Below are 20,511 nucleotides of genomic sequence, written 5' to 3'. Positions count from 1 at the left end.
AGGCTGGCTGCAGGTTTCTGCAGGGCCTTAGGCCAGAAGGGCAGGTGCTCTTGATTTAAGTGAGGCACTGCCAAATCAATGAGAGCAGCGACCGTGTGTCAGGGGGAGGAATTTGCACCAATCTGAGTCAGGTTGGAGGGAGCCCACAAAGGCTTACTGACTCAGAATTTGCATGGGGGGGCCCAATGCAAGGGGAGAGTGTGCCCAGAGTCTCCCTACATCGGGGCTTGGCATCAGTCACTAGCATTAGCCTCCTATGTAGCCTTGAATCTACCTGTGATTTGTGCAATCAGGGGAAAAAGATTCAGTTGTGGGAATCATTTCATTTCTGAAAGAAGAAGCAGGCCCACCAGACATCGCTAATCGCTTTCTTTGCAAAACGGCATCCCCCTTTCGATTCTCCTCCCTCTCATGTGCACATCTTTACCAAAGACCTCTTCAAATCATCTCACCTTGTGAGCAAAATCAGTAAATTTGATCCTGGAGAGAAACCGTCTCAATTCCCCGCGGTTGATTTTGGGGTCACTCTCCTTCAGGGGTACCTCTCGGCTCTGCGTCATCAGGGCCCACCTCAGGCGGAGTTTACTGACCGACAGAAACCCTGGCTGGTGCTCAGAGGTGGGGCTTGTGGTCACGGTGATATAAAATGCGTCTTTTTGAAGATCATTGATTCCAACTGGCAGATGCAAAGGGAAAAGGAAACACTGTTCACAAATTAAGCAATTAACTGCATTCAGATCAGATGATCAGGCTAACTTCCACTGGCTATTTCTAACTGTGCAGGGGCTTGGCTTCTACTTATAGGGGAAAAAATTCAATCACAGTGCTCTGCGGTGTGGAGCTCTGCAATGAATACAAATGTCTCTGCAGAACCTGATAGGAAGGTTGCAGCCGCAACCAGCATTTCTGGCTCTAGCGAACACAGTTACAAGTGGCAAGTTACAAGTGCAATATAAAAATTAGGCAACTCACAAGACTAAAAGAAAAAGAAAACCTGCTGCAGGTCAGTGGCAGGTGGACCAGGGGCAAAAGTGGAGCAATGGATAGGACTTTTATCTTTATACAACAGGCTGTTTTCTGCCACACAAAAACCAGAGGTTTACACAAACGTGCCCCACCATTCTCCACCCATGCAAGCAAGAGGACCTATTCCATCCAGGCAAAAGCACTCTGAGAGAGTGGCACAGGGCTGGTGAGGGGTGTGGCCAAGAGAGAGAAGGTGTGGCTTGGGAAAGGGGCGAGTCTCTAGGGAGAGTTGCAAGGGTCAGACCAAGAGGTCTGCATTCAGCCCTAGTGCCTGAGGTTCCTCACCCTGCTTTAGATGACTGGGGGAAATTATGCAACCCACTTTTCTCAGAGTGGCTGGAGCCGCCCAGAGTGGCTGGGGAAACCCAGCCAGATGAGCGGGGTAGAAATAAAAATTATTATTATTATTATTATTATTATTATTATTATTAGGCTACCAGCCAAGTTGTAGGCATACACAGAACAATTTTTAACTTAAGCCCCATGAGTAAGCTAGAAAGGAAGAGAGCGGGACCACCATTACCCACCAGAAATTGGGAAGGCATTAAGTACCGTGTTTCTCATATTATAAAACATGTCTTATATTAATTTTTTCCTCAAAAAAACACAACATGGCTTATTTTCAAGGGATGTCTTATTTTTTAATAAAGTGCACGCGGGCGCTGTTTGCCGGGCTTGTCAAGCCCAGCAAACAGCGCCCGCTGATCTTCGGTGACAGGCGGGGGTGGGGGGAGAGCGGAGAACGATCTCCGCTTTCCCCCCCACCCCGCCCGTCACACAGCACAGGGCCGAAGATCGGCGGGCGCTGTTTGCCGGGCTTGTCAAGCCCAGCAAGGAGCGCCCGCCGATCTTTGGTGACAGGCGGGGGTGGGGGAGAGCGGAGAACGATCTCCGCTTCCCCCCCACCCCCGCCTGTCACACAGGACAGGTCCGAAGATCGGCGGGCGCTGTTTGCCGGGCTTGTCAAGCCCGGCAAACAGCGCCCGCCGATCTTCGGTGACAGGCGGGGGTGGGGGGAGAGCGGAGCACGATCTCCGCTTCCCCCCCACCCCCGCCCGTCACACAGCACAGGGCCGAAGATCGGCGGGCGCTGTTTGCCGGGCTTGTCAAGCCCAGCAAGGAGCGCCCGCCGATCTTCGGTGACAGGCGGGGGTGGGGGGAGAGCGGAGCACGATCTCCGCTTCCCCCCCACCCCCGCCTGTCACACAGCACAGGTCCGAAGATCGGCGGGCGCTGTTTGCCGGGCTTGTCAAGCCCAGCAAGGAGCGCCCGCCGATCTTCGGTGACAGGCGGGGGTGGGGGGAGAGCGGAGAACGATCTCCTCTTTCCCCCCCACCCCGCCCGTCACACAGCACAGGGCCGAAGATCGGCGGGCGCTATTTGCCGGGCTTGTCAAGCCCAGCAAGGAGCGCCCGCCGATCTTCGGTGACAGGCGGGGGTGGGGGGAGAGCGGAGAACGATCTCCGCTTCCCCCCCACCCCCGCCTGTCACACAGCACAGGTCCGAAGATCGGCGGGCACTGTTTCCCGGGCTTGTCAAGCCCAGCAAGGAGCGCCCGCCGATCTTCGGCTCTGTCCCCCGATGCGCTACGGCTCGGGGAAGCAGGCAGGGAGACGGCAACAGCCCGCAGCTTCTCCGGCTGTTGCCGTCTCCCTGCCTGCTTGCCCGAGACGAAGCGCCTGGGGGAAGGAGCCGAATTGGGGCGCGGCGGGGCTTTTCGCGGTTTGCCTTCCCCAAACCAAGGGGAAGGCAAACAGCGAAAAGTCCCCGCCGCGCCGCAATTCAGGGCTCGCAGCTGCGGTGATAGCGGAGCCGGCGAGGGCCCGATCTTGCGCTACCTCGCCGGCCTCCCGCCACTCGCACTACCTCCCGCGGCCCAGCCGGGTCCCGGGGGTTAGCGCGCACGCGCTGAAGCTCCAGCCGGGTCCCAGGGCTTTGCCGCGGCTCCCAGGGGTTAGCGCACGCGCTCTGAGGCTCTTGCCGGGTCCCAGGGCTTCGCACAGGGGACACCGAGGCTCCTGCTGGGTCCCGCGGCTTCGCCTCTCGCTCGGTCGGGGCTTTGCGATAGTGCTTATTTTCGGGTTATGTCTTATTTTTCACCAACCCTTTGAAATCCTGTCATGGCTTATTTTTTGGGGATGCCTTAAAATATGAGAAACACGGTATCTACTTCAGGTTTCCTCAACCTTCGGCCCTCCAGATGTTTAGAACTACAATTCCCATCATCCCTGACCCCTGGTCCTGTTAGCTAGGGATCATGGGCGTCGTAGGCCAAAAAATCTGGAGGGCCGCAGAATGGGGATGCCTGGTCTACTTGGACCTCCCTCCCTCCCTCTCTCTCTCTCTCTGTGTGTTTGTGTGTGTGTGTTTTTTTTCCCTACACTTGTGCATACTTACTGGACGAAGCAGTCACTGTGCCTGTTGTGTTGCTCAGGTCCAAGAGGACTGTAGGGAAACTGGGATGAAGGAGATAAAGATGGTGAACTCTTGGGCTGGGCTCCTACAACAACAATGACAAAGTCATGAATCATCCAATTCCTCTGCAAATTTCTGGGATTTGTTTGCTATCTATCGCGGGGGCCTCTCAACCACTGCATTTGTCATCATTGCAATTATTCTCCTCTTAACTTTCAGTTAAAATCAGCCCACGGCATGTTCACTTCCACTTAGGAAGTTGTACGAAACCATGTTCATCTTCTCCCTTAGCCTTACAATGCCTGTGAGAAGTATAAGGTTACTGTTTTTAAATGCTACAAATTCCAGGTTTCTTTAGGGGAAACAATCAGAATTAGCTGTTTGTGATTTGGATACGCTCTTAAAAGTTAGAGAGCTGAAGCTGGGAGGCAGTAATTTGTCTGAGACCATGTCTGGTGTAGGCTTATACCTACCTATGTTTTCAGGAGTGCCAGTTTACCTGCTGGTTAGCACTGGTTCATGGAGGTTAACACTGATTGCAATATTGATCTCACCCAGTAGAACTCAGCGGATTTTCAAGGTGGGAACTAAATGGAAACTGGTGCCAGGAAAGGTTTCTGCTTTATCTCATAGAGTTATCGCACACATCTCTTGTTTAGTCTTGTCTTGCACGCTGATTGCAGCTATCTGGTGCTACCACTGGGAGGTAAAACTCAGCCAGTGTTAAGAAGAGGCAGAAATCCAATCGGAGAGCCACATGGATGCTGCTGGATGAGTAGCAAGCACAAATGCAGATTTTGCAGAAAGCATGGACCAAGCGTTTGTGCAGCTACGGAGGTAGCAAATTCTAGACACAATGTAGCTTTTTCTGGCTAATGGCAACAAGGAGGATTCACCTAAGCCTTTGTAAACACTCCCAGAAGCACTGTTTCATTTGCTTCGTGATGTGTCCTTCTCTTGCACAAGCACACTGTACCAAAGCTTTCTCAAGTAAGACTGTGTGGGACCTGACAAACAGGTCCTATTTAACAATGTTCTAATTTTGTGGATCTTACAGAGGTAGCAGGAATTTGAAAAATCAACCATGCATGTAAGTTCAAGAGCAGCCCTCTCCCAGATGACAGATCTGAGCACCAGGATAATTGAAGCGGATCAAAAAAAAAAAAAAAACACGCACCGCACAAGGCTGAACTTGTGTCAAGCGCCACCCAAAAACCTATTTTCAGACCAGGGCTGAGCCCTGGAAATATGTGAAGTCAAAAAGGAAAAGGAAAATGCCAATGAGCACCTGCAAGAATGCCTTTCCTCATTGGCTGTGTAACCATAGCCTATCCACAAACATGCCTGGCTTCCAGGGGCAATGGACTAAAACCACATCCCCCCTTTGCTTGTCGGAAATGAAACCCCTGCACAATGCCTCCTCTAACCTGGGGAGCTGGACTCTCACTTACCAAGCTTTTTAAGAGAGACTGCTTCTCATTAGCCCAGAAGAGAAAGGCAGACTTTTTGTCCAAAGTCATCACCGAGAGTGCGTCTGTTTTCTTCATGTGACATGGTAGCTCAGAGCTCCAGATCTTTTCTCCTGATTTACCATCCACCACTAGCAACTGAAAAGGAAGAACCCAAGAGTCCAACAGATGGAAACAGACAGGGAAAGGAGAAAAGAAAAATAAGATATGGAATCACAAGGATTAAAAATTGAGCCTCCATATTCAGAGGCACTATTAGCAGATTAGCTGTTGCTGGAGGCCCAAATTGCAGAGGTTTCCACCCCTCTCACATTGTGCTTATGAGGAGCATCCGGCAGGGATTTTAATATATAGTCTTCCTGCGTTCAAAAAAGGTGGTCCCTCTAACCTGCAATCCAAAATGGTCCACTTAAATAAATGAACTCAGGCTCAGAATGGATGTAATTTTAAATGTATATTCGTGTTGAATGTGCACAATTTGTTTTTGTTTAATGCAAATAGCAACCAGTGGTGTGGACTTGTGGGGGCAGGGGCTGTGGTTCAGGTGAAAATCCCTTCTCCGAGGTTGCTATTTGCATTGGGAGAAGATCCCCGGTTAGTACTAGTGGGGAATTTCTTTCCAGCACCAGCAAGCAGCTTCAAGTGGAGTGATTTTCAATCCCTGACCTTCAGGGGCTGCTATTTGCACTTAGAAAAATGTACCCATTAAATGCATTAAAGATGCATAGTCTAGTTTGGCCCTCACCTTCCATAATGCACATAATAGTCAATTCCCTCTGCCCATTAATTGTAAACTACTTGCAGCTATTACCTCATGATACTGTTACTAACAGCAAAACTGTGATGTGTCGTTCTTAGGTTGCCATCCTATATGAATGTACCAGGCGGTAAGCCCCACTAGACAGAGTGTGCACAGAACTCTGCTGTTCTCTAGCATGCTAGTGAACGTACTTGTTTCGTGATATTGTTTACCATCTGAGCCTGAAGCAGGAAGTCCAAGGTTTGATCATCACTGAAGTAGCCTGGGGAAGGCTGGCTGCAAAACAAATAATAATGGAGAGAGCAACCGTCAAAATGTGGGAGAGCCAAATAAAGCATCCAAAATGAGCCCGTCCACACCCTCAGAGGCAACACTTCCTTTCACCGGAACTCATCTGCATTCCTGCACACCCAGGCTTTGCCAAAAGAGATCAGGTTGCTCATCCATCAAGTGTTCTGTTCTGGCATGGGCAAAAGACCATTTGTTGATGCAGCAGAGGAAAAAGAGAAGGAAAAAGGCAGACAATGGAGCGCAGGCCTCCAAAACCAATTACTCACCAGCCATCCACAATGAGAGAAAACTCTGAGCTGATGTAATTGGTCCATCACCCTGAAAGCATGCAGTTTTATTACCCTCATTCTTTGCATGCATACATTTCATTAACCTGACATCCTCCAGACCTTTAAAAATGTGCCAATAGGTCTGTGAAAACCAATATGAATTTCTCCTGATCATGTGCGCTCTGCAGAAGCTTACCACTGATTGTAATATTAATTGTATTTTTATTTTACCATTCCTCGCCATCTTATCCTCACAACAATGCTATGAGGTAGCTTAGGCTGTGAGTACGTCACCCAATGAGTTTCATGGTTGAGCGGGGATTTGAACCTGGGACTCCTGGATTGCAGTCTGGTGCTCTTCATATCTGCACTACACTGGCTGCAGCAAACTGCTTATTCGGCTGATTCATAAATATGAGAGCAGCCTCCGTTGAAAAGAATCGTGCTTGAGGTGGCATGAGAGCTCTCACCTGTGGTGTCTGGTCTGTACAGGGCAGCAGTTTCACATGAGCACATCATCAAGCAGTGAACATGTGCACACTCACCCACAGACCAGGCACCAAGGAACCTTTCGTGTGCGTTGAAATGTCCCAAGCAGTGAGAAAGCTAAAACAAAAACCTCTTCAAATGCTGCTAGCACTGTGACTCTTGCTGTCCTGTCTAGACTTCATGGCCCACAATGATCCAACTGGGTTGCAGTCAACATTGTGTGAGCTGAAAGCAGCTTTGTCCCCCTCCTTCTCCTGCAACACCCAAACAGACTTCTGAGGAAGGACCTCCAGAACATTGTGGGCTGTGTCCAACAGGGTTGCGGTGGGAGAATAGCCTGAATCAGGCAGAGGAGTCTTGCACCACTCATGTAAAGATCCCAGTTTGGAGCAATTCCCCACCCACCTCTCATTGGAGTCAACTTCCTAAAGGAGGAACTCTCATAATATTGGTGCTGCTATCAAGAAGACTGGCTAGGTAGTTTAGGTAAGCAGAGGGCCAGAATATACAAGGCCAAAATGTTGGCACAGCTCCTTTATGGGCCCACCATCCTCTGCTTTCTCCCCCCTCAAGAGAGTTAAATCCAAACTCCTTAGAGCCCTCCTACAAGTCCCCAGATACGTATCAAATGCATGGGTCAGACTAGAAACTGGGATGGTGAGAGGGGAGGCTCATATCAGCCTAACATCAGTCTATAAATGGCTGACACTGAAACTGCTCCCCCGTGGTATACCTAGCTCCACTGATCCTTTGCGATCCTTTGCCCAGTCAGCCTGACATCAATACCAGGAAAGATTCTAGAGCAGATTATTAAGCAAACGGTCTGTGCGCACCTAGAAAGGAACCCTGTGATCACTAAAAGTCAGCATGGGTTCCTGAAAAATAGGTCATGTCAGACTAATCTGATCTCATTTCTTGACAGAATTACAAGCCTGGTAGATGAAGGGAGTGCTGTGGATATAGCCTATCTTGATTTTAGCAAGGCCTTTGACAAAGTGCCCCATGATATTCTTGTAAAGAAGCTGGTAAAATGTGGGCTAAACAATGCTACCATTCAGTGGATTTGTAACTGGCTGACTGACCGAACCCAAAGGGTGCTCATCAATGGCTCCTCTTCATCCTGGAGAGAAGTGACTAGTGGGATGCCACAGGGTTCTGTCTTGGGCCCAGTCTTATTCATCATCTTTATCAATGGCTTGGATGATGGGCTTGAGGGCATCCTGAGCAAGTTTGCAGATGACACCAAATTGGGAGGGGTGGCTAATACCCCAGAGGACAGGATCACACTTCAAAATGACCTTAACAGATTAGACAACTGGGCCAAAGCAAACAAGATGAATTTTAACAGGGAGAAATGTAAAGTACTACACTAGGGCAAAAAATAATAATGAAAGGCACAAATACAGGATGGGTGACACCTGGCTTGAGAGCAGTACATGTGAAAAGGATCTAGGAGTCTTGGTAGACCACAAACTTGACATGAGTCAACAGTGTGATGCAGCAGCTAAAAAAGCCAATGCAATTCTGGGCTGCATCAATAGGAGTATAGCATCTAGATCAAAATGGTCAAAGGCCTGGAAACAATGCCTTATGAGGAACAGCTTAGGGAGCTGGGTATGTTTAGCCTGGAGAAGAGAAGGTTAAGGGGTGATATGATAGCAATATTCAAATATATAAAAGGATGTCATAAAGAAGAGGGTGAAAGGTTGTTTTCTGTTGCTCCAGAGAAGCGGACATGGAGCAATGGATTCAAGCTACAAGAAAGAAGATTCCACCTAAACATTAGGAAGAACTTCCTGACAGTAAGAGCTGTTCAACAGTGGAATTTGCTGCCAAGGAGTGTGGTGGAATCTCCTTCTTTGGAGGTCTTTAAGCGGAGGCTTGACAGCCATCTGTCAGGAATGCTTTGATGGTCTTTCCTGCTTGGCAGGGGGTTGGACTGGATGGCCCTTGTGGTCTCTTCCAACTCTATGATTCTATGATTCTATGACCAGTTCCAGTCAGGTTGGCAGACAGCAGTCCTGAACACTCTTCAGAAACTGGGTTTTGCCCCTCAAGCCCTTCTAAGTCTGGGCTTGGGCCAAGCAAAAGCTATGGTTAGGGCAAAGAATTATAGACACCGAGAGACAACAGGACTGCTTAAGGTGCCCCGACTACAAAATTGTAGAAATTGAGATATATAGCTACACCTGTAGCATATCTCTTTTTTATCGTATCCAAAAATGCAAGAAGGGCTTTAAACTGGCCAGAAGCTTGGCTCTGCCCTCGCTGGTCTTGGAAGGATCCTTTTAAAAAGTCCCATATGCCCAGAGACTTTGCGCCTGCCCATTGGGGGATATAGGAAGCTTCGAACACATATTTTTTAGATGTCCCTTTTATGATGAGGCATGTAGAGATACCATTAACCCCCTGCTGGTGAGGCTTGCTGACCTCCCGGAAAAGCAAAAATTCGATCTCCTGTTAGGCAAAGATCACAAGACGACCCAAATGGTCGCCAGATTCTGCGCACAGATCTGTAGGCGCAGACCATTCCCCGACTCAAACTAGTTTGTTAAGAAAATTCCCAAACTCGGATCCACAGGTGACTCTGGGTCATTTCTCTATGGAACTTTATCTTAAAGTTTTTATGTGTTTATTTGCCTATCACATTTTTAAACTTTAAATCCATTGCTGTATATTGTTTTAAATATTTGTTTTGTTTTTAGGATTGTAGTCCCATTTGTGTTTCACAAGCTGGTCTCTGACCATAATAATAAATTATAAATTATTATTATTATTATTATTATTATTATTATTATTATTACCAAAGATCCAGCCCATCTTCCTTGTCTTCACAGTGTCCGTGTCGTTTTTTACTTTTTATTACTTATATGGAATTCAGAGTGTCCATTCAAATTAGGTTGCAACCATAATTGCAAACGTAAAAACACTGGGATCAAACACTTGTCCAACTTAACGTGTTTTAAGCTGCCCTGAGATGCTCTGTTATGGACATTTGCAAATAGCCAGGGGAAGGGTGTTCCATAGCTGTGGATCACCAATCTGGTCAGAGAGAGAGAGGGAGAGGGAGAGAGGGAGAGAGGGAGAGAGGGAGAGAGGGAGAGAGGGAGAGAGGGAGAGAGGGAGAGAGAGAGAGAGAGAGAGAGAGAGGCAAATAGGATGTCCTCCTCCATCAGACTTTTGGAGTATGGGAGGAGCATACAGTAGTACCTCGGGTTACAAACGCTTCGGGTTACAAACACTTCAGGTTACAAACTCCACTAACCTGGAAGTAGTACCTCGGGTTGAGAACTTTGCCCCAGGATGAGAATGGAAATCGTGTGGCAGCAGCGAGAGCCCCCATTAGCGAAAGCGCGTCTCAGGTTAAGAACGGTTTCGGTTTAAGTACGGGCCTCCGGAACGAATTAAGATCATAACCCGAGGTACCACTGTATACGAGAATGCAGATGCAGCCGTTCCAAGCAAAAACAAAAGCAAATCTCAGTAACCTGTCAATGTGCTGCTGCTTCAGATCCCAGCGTGGCTCCAAGTCTTGTCCCCGCAGCAAGGTCAAACCATGCTCCGTAGTCACAAGGAGGTCACTGCAGTTGCCATCTGGAGACTTTACTGCCTGCAGGAACTCAACACCTCCACTGGGGGAGGCAGAGAGCAAATGTGAAGTAATTGGGCATCCATATTACTGCATTCTATCATTTATTTAGTCATTTTTGTTTATAAACTTCCACCCTGCCTATTTTCACCAAATGAACTCGAGGCAGCTTATGAAGCACACCTTCGTAATTCATCAGATTTCAAACAACGTAACAAAGAAAGGGAACAATGTTAAAAGAACAGGGTAACTATATAGAAAAGCACATGAGCCTGATCTTTGGAGAGTTTGTAAGTAAACAATTTTTAACTTACCAAATGTGTGGTCTTTTCCTATGCTGGGGGAAGAGGGAAATTTTGGAACTCACTTGGAAGGGCATATCTTAAAAAGTCTAATAGCCTATATTTACACACTTTACTTTGCTGAATATTTTGTGACTCTGCTGGGGTTCTCTCACCAAAGAGTACTTGCCCCAAGTTTGGGTCTTGGCATCCAGGAATCCATTTTTATGTGCATATACGTGTGTGTGTGTGTGTGTGTGTGTGTGTGTGTGTGTGTGTGTCACCAACACACCAAAGGAAGAGCATACAGAATTCTGCTGTCAAGACATTACGTACTGAACTAGAGAGGCAGCCAAATATTCCTTAACTTTGAACAATTACAGTTATCTAAAAAAAGGTGTAGAGAGAATACCAAAGGTTATCAACTTCAACCCCTTTGTCTTAAGGCAAGGCATTATTATATCTATGAAAAACACTCCTGGCAGCTGTGTACACCCAACGGAAGAGCCTGCCATCTCCATATGCAAAGTAATTCACAGGCTATTGAGCTGAGATTCAGGAAGTCTATGTGCTACATGGTGGAAAGGAGATCATAGCTCACCTGTAGATGTCAATAAGTTCTGACGAATTGATGGACCGGCGCTTCTCCCACTCTGGCTCCTCACGCTGCAGAACTGCTGGGAAGCTGTCCCGGTTTCTGGCTTGAGCAAAGATATCACACAAGGCGACTGCCTGGACATTACCTAGGTGACAGGGAGGAGCAAAGACTAAAATCCTGATGCATCTCAACAAAGGTAGGAAGCAAATTCAGAAACAGGGAAAGTACAAGGGTTGCTGAAGGGACACCCCAGCTACTCCAATCCTATGAGGGCCTTTCCACATGTTTTATCAAAGTGTGTCTGAGCCATATTCTAGGCACCGGATGAGAACCCTGCTGACCTTTTTTCAGTGGATTCAGTATTGTCTCCCTGGCACAGAGCTCCTTTGCATCAGCTCTTCAAGGCACAAAGGGAACGGAAAAACCTGAACATCAGCTCAGCAGAACGCACACACCTTTCCTACACCCACAGTGAAAGCATCATCCAAGCACTTACTGGTTTCTGCACAATGCCCCTTGTAGTAATACTGATAAAGATAAAGACAATTAGGTCCAGTTGTGACCGACTCTGGGGTTGCGGCGCTCATCTCTTGTTATTGGCCGAGGGAGCCGGCATACAGCTTCCAGGTCATGTGGCCAGCATGACAAAGCCGCTTCTGGCGAACCAGAGCAGCACACGGAAACGCTGTTTACCTTCCTGCTGTAGTGGTACCTATTTATCTACTTGCCCTTTGACGTGCTTTCGAACTGCTAGGTTGGCAGGAGCTGGGACCGAGCAACGGGAGTTCACCCCGTCGTGGGGATTCGAACCGCCGACCTTCTGATTGGCAAGCCCTAGGCTCTGTGGTTTAACCCACAACGCCACCCGCGTCCCCGTTATTATTGATACATGTCCCCAATTCTCCAAATGGTGAGAGCTCCAGGGATGGAGCAGGTACTCCAGGTCTGTTTCCTTTGGAATGAGATCACTGGGGGCTTAGTGGCATTTTGGAGTGGCTGCACTTGTTTGCAAATATAGGTTGAGTATTTATTTAAAATAAATAAATACCACCCCTCGTGACAAGGTTCCAGGGAAGTGCGGAAAAGGGTGAATGAAAGCCAATTCACACACAATGTGTAAGAAAATATCTACAGCTTAAGCCACTCCAACAGATACTGCTGCCCCACTGGATTTCTAGGGGGTCCACTAGAGCCACATGATTCCTGAAGAAAGTAACTCTGCCCCCTTGAATCTCTCTCACTTTCTATGCCTCTCAGTGTCCTCCAAACTGCAGTCTCAGTTCACGCAGACAGAGCTGGCATGTCCCCTCCCAGAAGGAATATCTGCTCCTCTCCTTAGCTATACAATGGACAGCCATTCAGACCAATCTTCCCTACACAAAGCAAACCTGCCCAGCAACACTCATGCAACTGGTCTGCCCCATTCTAGCTGCCTCTTTTTAAACAGACATGGTACTGGTGGCAGTGGTAGAGTTGGGGATCCTTGAGAGATCGCTCAGATTATTCCCATACTCTCATTACAATATAGTATTCACATGTTCCGGGGGTGGGGGGATATGACTTTTTACGAAGGGATGGCTGTGTTGCATTCCCCTCCCTCTTTAAAAGTAAACAAAACAAAAACTTTCTACACATGCAGTCCAATAGCAGAGAGGCATCAAAATGAAAAAGGAAACAAAATAAGAGGTTGACAGAAAGGGAGCATATTGTTGTTAAAGGAGAGAAGGAGCTGCCTTGCTACTGTCCAACATTTAAGAGAAAATAAAATAAATTAACACTGCTGAGTTGCTGTAGTTAATTTGTATAGCCTTCAAAGAAACAGAATAATAATAATATAGTCTAAACTAAACAAGGTCATAAAGTGCTGCAGAGATGAATGTCATTAATTACATCACACACAAAAACATCCAATTAGTATGAACGTTCTCACAGTGCAACCATATTCTATGCACAATAACACAGAATGGGCAATTTGGAGAAGAAGAATGTTTTCCCAGGTATAAAAGCTCTCAGAAAATGTGTGTGCATTGCACACAAAAAACAGGCCATGAGACAGATGTAAAATGCAACAAATGATACGGAGCATCATTTCATGCGCTCATTGCCTTCCACATGTGTTTGATTACTGGTTAAATTGCAGTTCTTCCAATTCCAGGGCATTTATCAACTACAAAGATAGGGCACCTTACCAAAGCCAAACAGGATGTAGATAGCTCCATGGCTGGTGATGTGGGCCTGAGGTCCAATCAGTTTTCCATTTCCATTGATGCTGTACTTTACAGGCCCTCCCACAGGGATTCCGGTTTTACCAGATACCAGGATGAAGCACAAGTCGGGCTACATGGGAGACAGAAAGTGGACATGGGATGGTCGTGGTGGATTTGCATGCATACAGAGCTTCTTTTGCCTCACAGTGCAATCCGTTCCTTGTGCACAAAGCTGCACCAGTCCTGTGGTGCTGCACTCAACAACGTTTTCCATTCATAAGTGAAGCCAGGGGCCTGCATCAAATTCTTGTTAAAGCTGTCGAGATCTGAAGAGGCTTTCATTAGCTGAACTGCTGGCGGGTGGTGGGGAGGCATAGGATAAGAGGCAAAGTTTGATGATCAGATCTCAGGCAATGGGTGCAGAGGCCTTGTATGGGTATGAGAAGTGTGTATACAGGAAAGTCGGACACACACACAGAGGGAGAGGGGGGGCACCATCTGTTCTGTGAGAAGGAACAAAGAGCAAGGCAGGCAAGCAAGACAGCATTGGGGCCTGCTTCAGTTGGACTGTCCCTTCCCCCACCCCATCCAGAGGGCCAACTTTACATTTATATCACTTATTTGTTTTAGTATTTAACACTGCAAACTGCATTGGGTGCCTTGGCAGAAAGGCATTATGCAAATGCAATCAACGCTCAATCAAACCAACAATTATAACTGTTTGTCATAGCTCAGTTGGTAGAGCATGAGACTCTTAATCTCAGGGTCATGAGTTCGAGTCCCATGCTAGGCAAACAATTCCTGGTTGGGCTAGTTGACCTTCGTGGTTCTTTACAATTCTATGATAGGCATCATTCCCCATATTTCTGATATACAGAACACACAACAGAGGCTTGGGGGAGTCCCATGATTTGCAGAAGTTTTAAAAATACAGGGGGGGGGAACCTCTAAGTGGAATGGGGGCAGGACACAGAAACAGGCTAATGAGGACTGAATGTGCTCAGAGGCCATGGAATGTAGGGGACAGAAAACTAGGTGGACGGAAGAATGGAATGGAGTATCCTGGAGGAAAGCACAGCTGTTTGACTACAGCAGTGAACAGGAACCCTCTACACTGCAACGTTTTGTTGCAGCTCCCACTTCTTAACAATGTATTTCATTTAGTCTGCTTTCTTGCTCCAGGGAAAGAAGCACATTTATGGAAGATTATTTATTCTGGAGTCGCTAACCATTTTTGGCCCAAGTACCACATTTACCGTTGGTCTACTCTCCAGGAGCCACATACCCAAAGTAGCTGTGGCCACCCGACACTCTCATCCACACACACTCACACTTCCTTTGCAGAGAGACAGTGCCCGCTGCCCCAAATCAAGTGAGTGACCTGATGACCAGGGAGGGGGCAACTGGCATCCTCATCACTGCAACAGATGCTGGCAGCGTAGGGCAGAAAATATTGCTTGGAGAGTCAGATCAGGTTCCCTACCTTACTGCCGCATATATAGGATTATGTCTCATACCTGTGTTTCTCCAATGGCCAGAACAACCAGATCACTGACTCTGTCTCCATCCACATCTGGTACAGTTACAGCTGGAGCAGCCAAGGTCCCACTGGGCAGGTGGGATGAGTCAAGCGTCCAGATGGGTTCTCCTGCAGGCAGACAAATGAAGACTTCAGTGTTAGCAGAAGCCAGAGGTAAGGAGAAGCTGGAAGAGATCCTTCCAAAGCCACCGCCATGTCACAAATGTCACTGGATGTCAAGAACTGCAGCCCAAAGCAGGCCGTGCTGATCAGGCTCAAGCTGCAGCTAGAAACCAAATAGAAGCAAAGTGCTGTAAACGGCTTGATTTTTGCATTAAGATGTGTCTGCAACATACCAGAAAATCAAACAATTGTATGTTATTCTTGCCTTAATTTAAAGGATATTGCGGCCTCATTTGCTGGAGTGGGACTTGTAGTCCTGCCTTTTTGTTTAACCATCTTTTTTTAGTATTTTATTTGAATTGTTGCTTTTAGGTTTTTATTGTTGTTTTTAATGGGTTTTAATGAAAGTTGCTTTGTGTTACCTTTGGGAGAAAAGTGACTATCAAATACAGGATGTAACAACAACTCTTCCCATGAGTCCTACCTAGCCACCATGGCCAAGTGTCCAGGATGAGAACATAAGAAGAACCTGCAGGATCAGGCCAGTGGTCCATCTAGTCCAGCATTCTGTTCTTACAGTGGCCAACCAGTTTTCTGTGGGAAATGGGCAAGCAGGAGCAGAGCACAAGAGCACCCTCTGCTCCTGCAGTTTCTAGCAACTGATATTCGCAAGCATTACTGCCTCCTACCATGGTGACTTAAGCATAACCACTGTGGTTAGTGGGATGATGGGAGTTGCAGCCCAAAACATCTAGAAGGCACCAGGCAGGGGAAGGGTGGCATAGACAACAGAGGGACTAGATCAGGCATCCCCAAACTGCGGCCCTCCAGATGTTTTGGCCTACAACTCCCATGATCCCTAGCTAACAGGACCAGTGGTCGGGGAAGATGTGAATTGTAGTCCAAAACATCTGGAGGGCCGAAGTTTAGGAATGCCTGAACTAGATGGAGACACAGGCTGCCCTGGTATAAGGGCAGCTGCCAGTGCTCCCTACGTAGTGAAAAGAGAACATGTTGAAGTTTCTGTCTCTCGGTCCAGACCGGCCAAGGTTACTGCATGGCAAGGTGAGAGACACCAGTTTGAAATGGAAGCATCTCCCGTCAGGAGTATTTCACCGGTGCTTTGCTTTGCTTTACAGAACGAGGATCCTGCAACGTTCAGATAATATATTTTCTGAGGGCTGCAACCTGATTAAAGCCATTCTAAGCCATTAACTGTATGGGTTTTAGTCAATTAATCTGCAGGATGAATTTGCATAAAAACAATAGTTCTGTGACACATGCATATACTTTCTTTGCTTGCAGATAAGCAAATAGGCATCATCTTAGAAAAGTCGCTGATTCCAAGGTTGATGGGAAAGAAGGGAAAGCTGCCTTTAAGACGATGCTTGCCATTGCATGGCCAGATGCAAATGAGGACAGGGCATGTTTATTTTTAATAGCTTCTAAAATTCCCTCTTTGACACAACTGTCAAAGGTGCAAGAGCTCTCTCCTCTTTCGCATCTGGCCACCCTAGCTTTTATTCTGTAAATGCTTCTCTTTATACTTTTAATTAACTGCACTACTAACCTGAATTCCAGTCACTTTACAAGTTGATCTGGCCTGTCACGGTGGCCGGAGTAGGCTACTTCAGAGTAACGACTCTACACAGCTCTGCATTTTATCTTTTATTGGTGCTGAGTATTTACAGTGCTAATGGCAGTGCTATTTACAAAGACACATCTGTTCAGCTTGAATCAGAACCTCCAAGTGGCTTTTGGCGCGTCTTGCGCCAGCATAACAACGTGGGGAGACCCATCCTCTTCCCCCGACGCTTTCTGCGCAGTTCCGGAGTTGGGGGGACTGGTCTGCCCCCCTTCCTTCCCCCTTCCTGTCCCACCTGGGACGATGGCTCTTCTACCCTGCCAGAGCCTTGGACACCACTTCCTGTTTCCCCACTTGAGCTGGAGCTTTCCCTCTTTTCAGCCTCGCTCGGGGCTGGGCTGGAACTCAGGAGGGGAGGGGCTTCGTGATATCCCTTGCCCCTCACATCCACCCCCCTCCCAGGCCCCCCTTCTCCCCTCCCGAGAGGCTGCACGGGTGTCGGTGGTGACTGAAAGCCTAAAAACTCCGTGCTGTCCGAGCCGGTTGGTGTGAACACCTCCCCCCAGTCCCGTTGGCTCCCTCCTTCCTCCTGGGAAGAGGGAAAGCCCAAAAAGTCCGTGGCCTCAGAGCTGCTGGGGGTGAAAATCTGCTGCCAGTCCACCTCTTCTCCTGACTGAATGGACCTTGGAGATGCCCATATCTCCTCCTCCGTGTCCTCAAACTCTGCTTCCCATCTCCATGGTGAACTGCTTTCCCCCTCCTGTGCTTCCTCCTCCTCCCACTCCCGTTCCATGTGCCAGGGCTTGGGCCTGTGTGGGAAGAGGGCGTGGAATTCTTCCACTAAGAATTCCTCCTGTATCTGGGTGGCTGGGACCCACTCATTTTGGGATGGCGGGGCGTCCTCCCATGCCATGAGGTACTCCAGGCCCCCCACCCCCCTTCGTGAATCAAGGATGGCCGTTGCTTCATTGAGTGGCTCCCTGCCTCCACTCCCCCCCCCTCCCTCGGGGGGCTGTGCGCTGCCTCGGAACCTGCTACTTTCCCTGTACGGAGACAGCAGCGATCTATGAAACACTGGGTGCACCCTCATGTCCTCTGGCAGTGCCAGCCTGAATGCCACCAGGTTTACCTGCTGCGTGACCGTGAAGGGGCCCAACCTTCTGGGTGCCAGCTTCTTGCACCTCCCTCTGGTGGGAAGGCCCTCCGAGGACAACCAAACCTTGTCCCCCACCCTGATGACCTCCCCCGGTCGCCTATGGCGATCTGCCCCCTTCTTGTACGCTTCCTTGGCCCTCTCCAAGTGTTCTCTGAGCTGCTGGTGCACCGTCTGCAGTTCCTCTGCCCAATACTCTGCCTGTGGGCCCTCCTCCTCCTCCTCCCCCTCCCTCTCCGGGAAGGATCTGAGGTCGCGCCCGTAGTTGGCCTTAAAGGGCGACACCCCTGTGGAGACGTGCACCGCATTGTTGTAGGCAAATTCTGCCAGTGGCAGGCGATCCACCCAGTCCGTCTGTCTCTGGCTTACGTAGCATCTCAGGTACTGCTGCAGAATGGCGTTGACCCTCTCCGCCTGTCCATTGGTCTGCGGGTGCCGAGCCGTCGACAAGCTGACCTCCACCTGCAGGAGGTTCATGAGCCGCCTCCAGAACCTGGAAACAAATTGGCGGCCTCGATCCGAAATAACTCTTAAAGGTAGGCCATGCAGTCTGAATACGTGGTCAACAAACAGTTTGGCTGTCTCTTCTGCAGAGACCGCCCTGGCACACGGTATAAAGTGGCACATTTTGGACATGAGGTCCACCACCACCAACACTGCGGTCTTGCCCCTGGACGACGGCAGGTCTGTGATGAAGTCCATGGACACCACTTCCCACGGCCTGTGCGGTGTGGCTAATGGCTCCAGCAATCCTGCTGGTGGTGCCCTGACCACCTTTGCTCGCTGGCAGGTGTCACAGCCCCTAACATAGTCCCGAACATCCTCCCGCACCCCTGGCCACCAGAAGTGTCTCATGACTAAGTGAGTAGTTTTGTCCCTTCCAAAATGACCCGCCGTTGGGTTGTCGTGCATCTGCTTAAGGACCTTACCTCTGATCTGGGCGGTGGGCAGGTACAGGGCTCCCCTGTAAAAAAGCAACCCCCTCCTTTCCTCAAAGTCTTTAGCGTGCTCCCTCCCCCCTCGCAGATCTCTGAAGATGCGGGTGGCGAACTCATCTGCTGCCGTCAGTGCTGTGAGTTCTGCCTCGCTCACCACTGCTGCTCCGCAGGACCATGCTGATGGGGGGAAAATGTGCCGGGGTGCTGGTGGCAACTCCTCCTCCATGTACTCTGGCTTGCGGGAGAGGGCATCCACCCTGACATTCTGCTCCCCCGGTATGTAGTGGATGGAGAAGTTGAAGTGCGAGACGAACTCTGCCCACCGTATCTGCCGCTGGTTGAGCACCCTGGCTGTTCTCCAGAACTCCAGGTTCTTGTGGTCCGTGCACACCTGAATGGGGTGCTTGGCGCCCACCAGGAAATGTCTCCAGTGTTTAAACGCAGTATGGATCGTGAGAAGTTCCTTATCAAACACCGTGTAGTTGCGTTCTGGCTGTGTCAGCTTCCTGGAGAAAAAGGCACAGGGTTTCCACTCTCTGTTGGCATCCAGTTGCAACAGGATCGCTCCCAAAGCCCTGTCTGAAGCATCGGTTTCCACGCGTAGGGGCGCATCCTGCACCACATGGAACAGGTTCTGGTCTGAAGCGAACACCCTCTTGAGGCTTTCGAACGCTGCTTGCGCCTCCTGTGTCCACCTGAACTTCTGCTTGCCTCTCAGGCAGTCAGTGATGGGAGCCGTAACCCGCGAGAAGTTCTTGATGAACTTCCTGTAGAAGTTGGCGAAGCCTAGTAGGCGTTGGGCGTCTTTGCGCGTCCTGGGGCTGTGCCAGTCCAGGATGGCCTGCACCTTGTCCTTGTCCATTGCTAGCCCCTTGTCTGACAGCTTGTAGCCCAGGAAGTCCACCTCTTTGGTGTGAAACTTGCACTTCTCCAGCTTCACATATAGGTGGTGCTCCTTCAGGCGCTGCAACACCTCCCTGACATCCTTTACATGCTGCTCGGGGTCCTTGGAGTATATGAGGATGTCATCTAGGAAGACCAAGCAGTTCTTGAAGAGGAGGGACCCCAGGACGTGGTGCATGAAGGCCTGGAAGCATGCTGAGCCCCCTTGCAAACCGAAGGGCATCACCAGATATTCAAAAGAGCCCAGAGGCGTGAACATCGTGGTCTTCCACTCATCGCCTTCCCGGATCCTGATCAAGTTGTACGCCCCCCTCAGGTCGAGCTTGGTGAAGATCTTGCCCCTGCGTGCCGCTGTCAGCAGATCGTCCACTCTGGGCATTGGGAAAGCCACCGGTTCTGTCATGTTGTTCAGGCGCCTAAAATCCACCACCAGACGGCGCTGTGGCGTGTCTTTCTTGTCCACCCAGAAGACCGGGCTGCCCCCCGCTGCCTTGCTTTCTCTGATGAACCCCCTCTTGAGGTTCTTGTCTATAAACTCACGCAGATCTTCCAGCTCCTGATCTGACATGGAGTACAGCTTGGCTGGGGGTAGCGTGGCCCCCGGCACCAGGTTGATCTGGCAGTCAAACGACCTGTGCGGGGGTAGGTGGTCGGATTCTGCTTCACTGAAGACCTCCTGCAGGTCCCAGTACGGCTTGGGTATCGCCTCACCCCCCTTGACGTGCATGGTGGCCACCGTGGCTATTGGAGGCCCCTCCCCTGGTTGGTGCTGCATGCAATGTTCCAGACAATAGTCTGAGCCAAACGTGATGCATCTCTGGTGCCAACTGATGGAGGGGTCATGGCGCGCCAGCCAGCTCATGCCCAAGACGATGGGGGGGTCTGAGATGGTGGTG

The 20,511-nt window shown here is 49.3% G+C and overlaps 1 protein-coding gene across 1 annotated transcript in view; it reads right to left on the bottom strand.

The window, feature by feature from the left end:
- The window catches only part of FAM234B (family with sequence similarity 234 member B), a 40,201-nt gene that overhangs the window by 3,287 nt on the left and 16,403 nt on the right, over positions 1–20,511 (bottom strand). The window contains exons 5-12 of the mRNA XM_035128012.2: positions 14,912–15,042; positions 13,377–13,524; positions 11,191–11,332; positions 10,208–10,351; positions 5,862–5,946; positions 4,893–5,048; positions 3,424–3,526; positions 453–676 (exon numbers count right to left, since the gene is read on the bottom strand). Coding sequence (XP_034983903.1) covers positions 453–676; positions 3,424–3,526; positions 4,893–5,048; positions 5,862–5,946; positions 10,208–10,351; positions 11,191–11,332; positions 13,377–13,524; positions 14,912–15,042 — 1,133 coding nt within the window. The remainder of the gene's footprint in view (positions 1–452; positions 677–3,423; positions 3,527–4,892; positions 5,049–5,861; positions 5,947–10,207; positions 10,352–11,190; positions 11,333–13,376; positions 13,525–14,911; positions 15,043–20,511) is intronic.

The sequence above is a fragment of the Zootoca vivipara genome, chromosome 10 (assembly GCF_963506605.1).
Source record: "Zootoca vivipara chromosome 10, rZooViv1.1, whole genome shotgun sequence".
Classification (NCBI taxonomy): Eukaryota; Metazoa; Chordata; class Lepidosauria; order Squamata; family Lacertidae; genus Zootoca; species Zootoca vivipara.
The sequence above is the reverse complement of the archived record's forward strand: the minus strand, read 5'-3'. Positions and strand labels throughout refer to the sequence as shown.